The sequence below is a fragment of the Corvus kubaryi genome, unplaced genomic scaffold, assembly GCF_017639235.1.
Source record: "Corvus kubaryi isolate FWS band 111438036 unplaced genomic scaffold, C.kubaryi_AGA036_p1.0 37326, whole genome shotgun sequence".
Taxonomy (NCBI): domain Eukaryota; kingdom Metazoa; phylum Chordata; class Aves; order Passeriformes; family Corvidae; genus Corvus; species Corvus kubaryi.
The window spans coordinates 479,599-483,109 of NW_024581105.1; the positions used below are offsets into that span (position 1 = coordinate 479,599).

Consider the following 3,511-nt stretch of genomic DNA (forward strand, 5'->3'; position numbering starts at 1 on the left):
CGAGCCGAGCCGAGCCGAGCCGAGCCGAGCCGAGCCGAGCCGAGCCGTGACATACTGTTCCACGGCACGGTGTGCGATGCCGTGCCACGTCTGGCCTCGCAATTTCATGCCGTGCCATGCTGTGCAATGCCACATAACGCCATACCACGCCATGCAATACCACTCAGTGCCACACCACATCATGCTGTGCTGCACCATGCTGTGCCACATAAGGCATGGTGTGGTGTGAAATTGCATGACATGGTACGCCACATCATACTATGTGATATCATGCCACACCCTGTAATGCCACGCCACGCCACTCATTGTCCTGCCGTGCTGTGGTCCGCCATGCCATGTGCTGGCAGCAGCTGGCTCAGAGGTGACAGCTCCAGGTGGCTGCCAGGGCTGCTGGGGATCCACCATGGGATGCCCACCCCAGTCACCTCCCAGCTGTGGTGTGGGCATGGAGACAAGGTGGTGGAGGGTCCTGCGTGGGTCTGACCAAGTCAGGATGGTTCCTGAGCTGTGGGGTGGCCACCCACTCCCTGGGTTTTCACCCAAAAAGCAGCCAAAACAGAAGGATTTTCCCATCCATAACCCTATCCCACATGAACAATGAGCTGAGCAATGCTGTCCTAGAAAACCTTTTATTTCCACCTCCATCCACATACAAGTTAAAAGCAATCATAAATAAGAGGGCAAAATAAGTAAGTACGAAAGCAATGGGCAGATACAATAAATAAATAAATACATACAGATTGGGATGGCTCGAGCCCATGGGGCCCAGAGCTGCTATTTCACATGAAATAGATGGGGAGGGAGGTTGTGTCCCAGGGGGTTGTACTTAGTACATACAGCCTGAAAACCAGTGACTGCCGGTTGGGTTGATGCAGGGTCCTCAGCGCCCGCTCAGCTCATAGGTAGCAATGTTCACCTGGTCTGGGGTGTTCGTGATGCTGACAGGCTGGCGGGGCTGCAGGGATGTGCAAACGAACCAGCCGGGGAAGGCAGCCGACTCGAAGCGGGTGGTCCCCTCAGCTGGGCTGTCCAGGCGATAGAAGATGAAGCGGGTCAGCTCCACACTCTCAATATCCCTCCTGACGTCTGCTTCCTATAACCACGGAGGTGAAATGGGAGTTAAGGTGGAATAGAGCCCCCAGCCCCAGAGAGGACACACTGGTGGGACCCCCTGCTCACCTCCAGCTGCAGCACGGGCTTGGTGCCACTCATCACACATGACATGTAGAGCTGGTAGCCCTTGATGCCCAGTGCCACCGGCACCCTTCCAGACCCTGGGCTGCCCTGTGATGACCGGGGACGGTACAGAGCGATGTTAAGCTTCACTGCAGAGAGAAGGGACAGGTAAATAGGCGGTCCTGGGATTGTGGGTCAGCTCCTGGATGGTCCTGGGTTTGGGGAGAGGGACGGCGGGATGGGACCATATGCTCTCACCTTTCCGTCCAGCAGAAGGTCCCTGCAGGTGCAGTGCCACCAGCTGGGTGGGTGACTCCAGTACGAAGCATTTATGGTCGATGTCCAGGATGTCAAAGGACTGGGAGCGAGTGTAGCGGAAAACGGGTGCCCCAGTATAACTGCCCTTGATGCACTGGAAGGAGACGGGCTCTGTAGGGAGTGAGACAGTCAGGGGGACGCTGATGCTCCCAGGTCCAAGAGTATCCCCCAAGAGTATCCTCTGGCTGGAGTGACACCCCTGACATCACCCTCCTACCGAAGATATCATCCAAGAAGCTGCCAAGGTCACTATCGGCAAAGTCCTTGTGCGACGGCTGCTTTAGGAGCTTGGTCACAGCAGCCACCAGGACGGCAGCCTGGCGAAAGGTCCTGGAAAGGTGTCCTTTTGTCACTGTCACCTGGATGCCCACCCCAGGCGATGTCACCTCCAAGTCCAGTTGGGGCTTTTGGGGAGGAAAGGGGATGCAGAGTGAGAGCCTGGCTTCCATACCACACGGACCCCACTGCTCCCACCACCCCAGCGTTACCTTCTGTGGGCAGAAGCAGTTGGGGCCATACAATGTCTCCTCATTCAGGCTGAAAGGCAAAGAGAGATGGTGAAGCCAAGGTCAGGAATGCAGCAATCACATCCCCAAAGTCCTCTCTGGCACATCTCTTCTTACCTGCTGCTCTCCAGTGTGTCCAAATCAGGGACGAATGCCATTGCCGTCACTGGCTGCAGAGTCCTGGGCAGAGACTTCACAGCACCTGCGAACTGCTGAGGCGCTTGGCTGCCTGCTCCTGCCTGTCCCGCCTGCAGGGCTGCTTGGCTGCTCTCTGAGCCCGGCGTCAGTGGGGCTGGTTTTCAAGAGTCTCTAGAAGGAAGCGTTGTCAGAGTGGGATTTCCAGGTTTCGCAATGCCCAGTTTTGCCCAATTACTCTGTTGAGACTGGAGGGCTGGAGGGGTTGGTTGCCCCCAAGCAGTGCAGTGGGGAGGCAGAGCATGGAGCAGAGCAGGGGATGCTCCAGGACCAGAGTGTGGGGCAGAGCAGGGAATGATCCAGAGCTGGGGCGCGGGGCAGAGCCGAAGCTTCCCCACAGCTTCCTTCTGCACTGCCCAGACCCCTGGTGCCATGGCCAGCTGTGTGCCCTCTGTCACCCCTCTTGTCCCCACTGCCCCAGCACCAGTGGGTGCAGGACCCTCCTGTCCCCTCGGTTTCTTGTGCCCACTCATGCCACCCTGGGGACATGGCCTTCAGGGACATGGCCTTCAGGGACCCCCCTCATCCTCGTGTCCATCCAGTGTGCCGGAGATTGCACCATGCTGGGAGGGCCGGGGATGTGCGTGGCCGGGCTTGCGTGGACTTGGGCTGTTGGGGTGCTTTCCTGGCACCTGTTTCACTTCCTGAAAGTGCCGTCCGGCCCTGCACAACTCCTGGGGCCGAGACTGGCACCACCATGACTCAGTGTCAGGAAATTGCCAGAAACCCAGAGCTCCCGGAGCACTTCCTGTGCCCTGCTGAGCATCCGCTGGCTGTCACACTTGCTGGGATGTCCCCAAAGGCCTGAGGTCCCCCAGGGCAAGGGGTCCTCCACGACACAGTGGAAGTAAGTCCCCAGGGCGTGGCAGAGGTCCCCAGGCCACGGTTGGGGTCCTGAAGCCACGGTGAGGGTCACCAAGCCATGACGAGGGTTGCGGGCCATGGACCACGGTGCGTGTTGCCAGGCCATACCAAGGGTCTCCAGGCCACGGTGAGAACTGTCTGGCCATTCCGGGGGTCCCCAGAGCCCACAGGGGATCCCAGGCCCCGCCAGGGCCCTCCCCCGGCCCGCCGCTGGCCGCCCGCCGGCGCAGCCGCCCTGGGCCGGGCTGGAAGGGCGGGGCAAAAGGGGCGGGGCGCCGCGGCGTGGTGACGCAAGGGCGGGGCGGGGCGGGGCCAGAGATCGGGGCCGCTGTCAGAGCCGGGGCCACGAGCGGGCTGCGCGGACGTGCCGGTGGGTTCCGCGGCAGGGCCGGACGGTGGGGCCGGACCCGCCCCGGACCCAGGGCCGGGAGCGGGGGCCGGGGCCGGGGCGG

The 3,511-nt window shown here is 60.8% G+C and overlaps 2 protein-coding genes across 7 annotated transcripts in view; one reads left to right on the forward strand and one right to left on the reverse strand.

The window, feature by feature from the left end:
• Nucleotides 1–610: 610 nt before the first annotated feature.
• Nucleotides 611–3,278, reverse strand: LOC121665422 (interleukin-1 receptor antagonist protein-like). 3 transcript variants are annotated; one of them, XM_042029569.1, is made up of 6 exons: nt 2,118–3,277; nt 1,983–2,031; nt 1,712–1,898; nt 1,435–1,605; nt 1,180–1,325; nt 611–1,093 (listed from the first exon to the last, which is right to left on the reverse strand). In XM_042029569.1, exons 1-6 carry the CDS (start codon nt 2,156–2,158, stop codon nt 881–883), a joined length of 807 nt encoding a protein of 268 aa, XP_041885503.1. In that variant the 5' UTR covers nt 2,159–3,277; the 3' UTR covers nt 611–880. The 3 variants fall into 3 exon arrangements, with proteins under 3 accessions (XP_041885503.1, XP_041885502.1, XP_041885501.1); XM_042029568.1 differs by having other exon boundaries at nt 1,712–2,031; nt 2,118–2,309; nt 3,168–3,276; XM_042029567.1 differs by having other exon boundaries at nt 1,712–2,031; nt 2,118–3,278.
• A 68-nt stretch (nt 3,279–3,346) lies between these two features.
• The window catches only part of OGDH (oxoglutarate dehydrogenase), a 31,147-nt gene continuing 30,982 nt past the window's right edge, over nt 3,347–3,511 (forward strand). For 3 of the 4 annotated variants that reach the window (XM_042029556.1, XM_042029558.1, XM_042029555.1), the window contains exon 1: nt 3,354–3,429. The gene's annotated coding sequence lies outside the window, so the exon portion shown is untranslated. Of the gene's footprint in view, nt 3,430–3,511 lie in introns of all 4 variants that reach the window. The other variant, XM_042029557.1, reaches the window with a different exon arrangement.

Bases quoted from the DNA above. Each gene is read 5' to 3' on its own strand.
- LOC121665422 (XM_042029567.1), bottom strand. From the start codon at position 2,158: ATGGCATTCGTCCCTGATTTGGACACACTGGAGAGCAGCAG. The intron at 1,326-1,434 runs GTGAGAGCATAT...TTCTCTCTGCAG, and splicing joins ACCTTCTGCTGGACGGAAAG to TGAAGCTTAACATCGCTCTG. The intron at 1,094-1,179 runs GTGAGCAGGGGG...CCGTGGTTATAG, and splicing joins AGCCCGTGCTGCAGCTGGAG to GAAGCAGACGTCAGGAGGGA.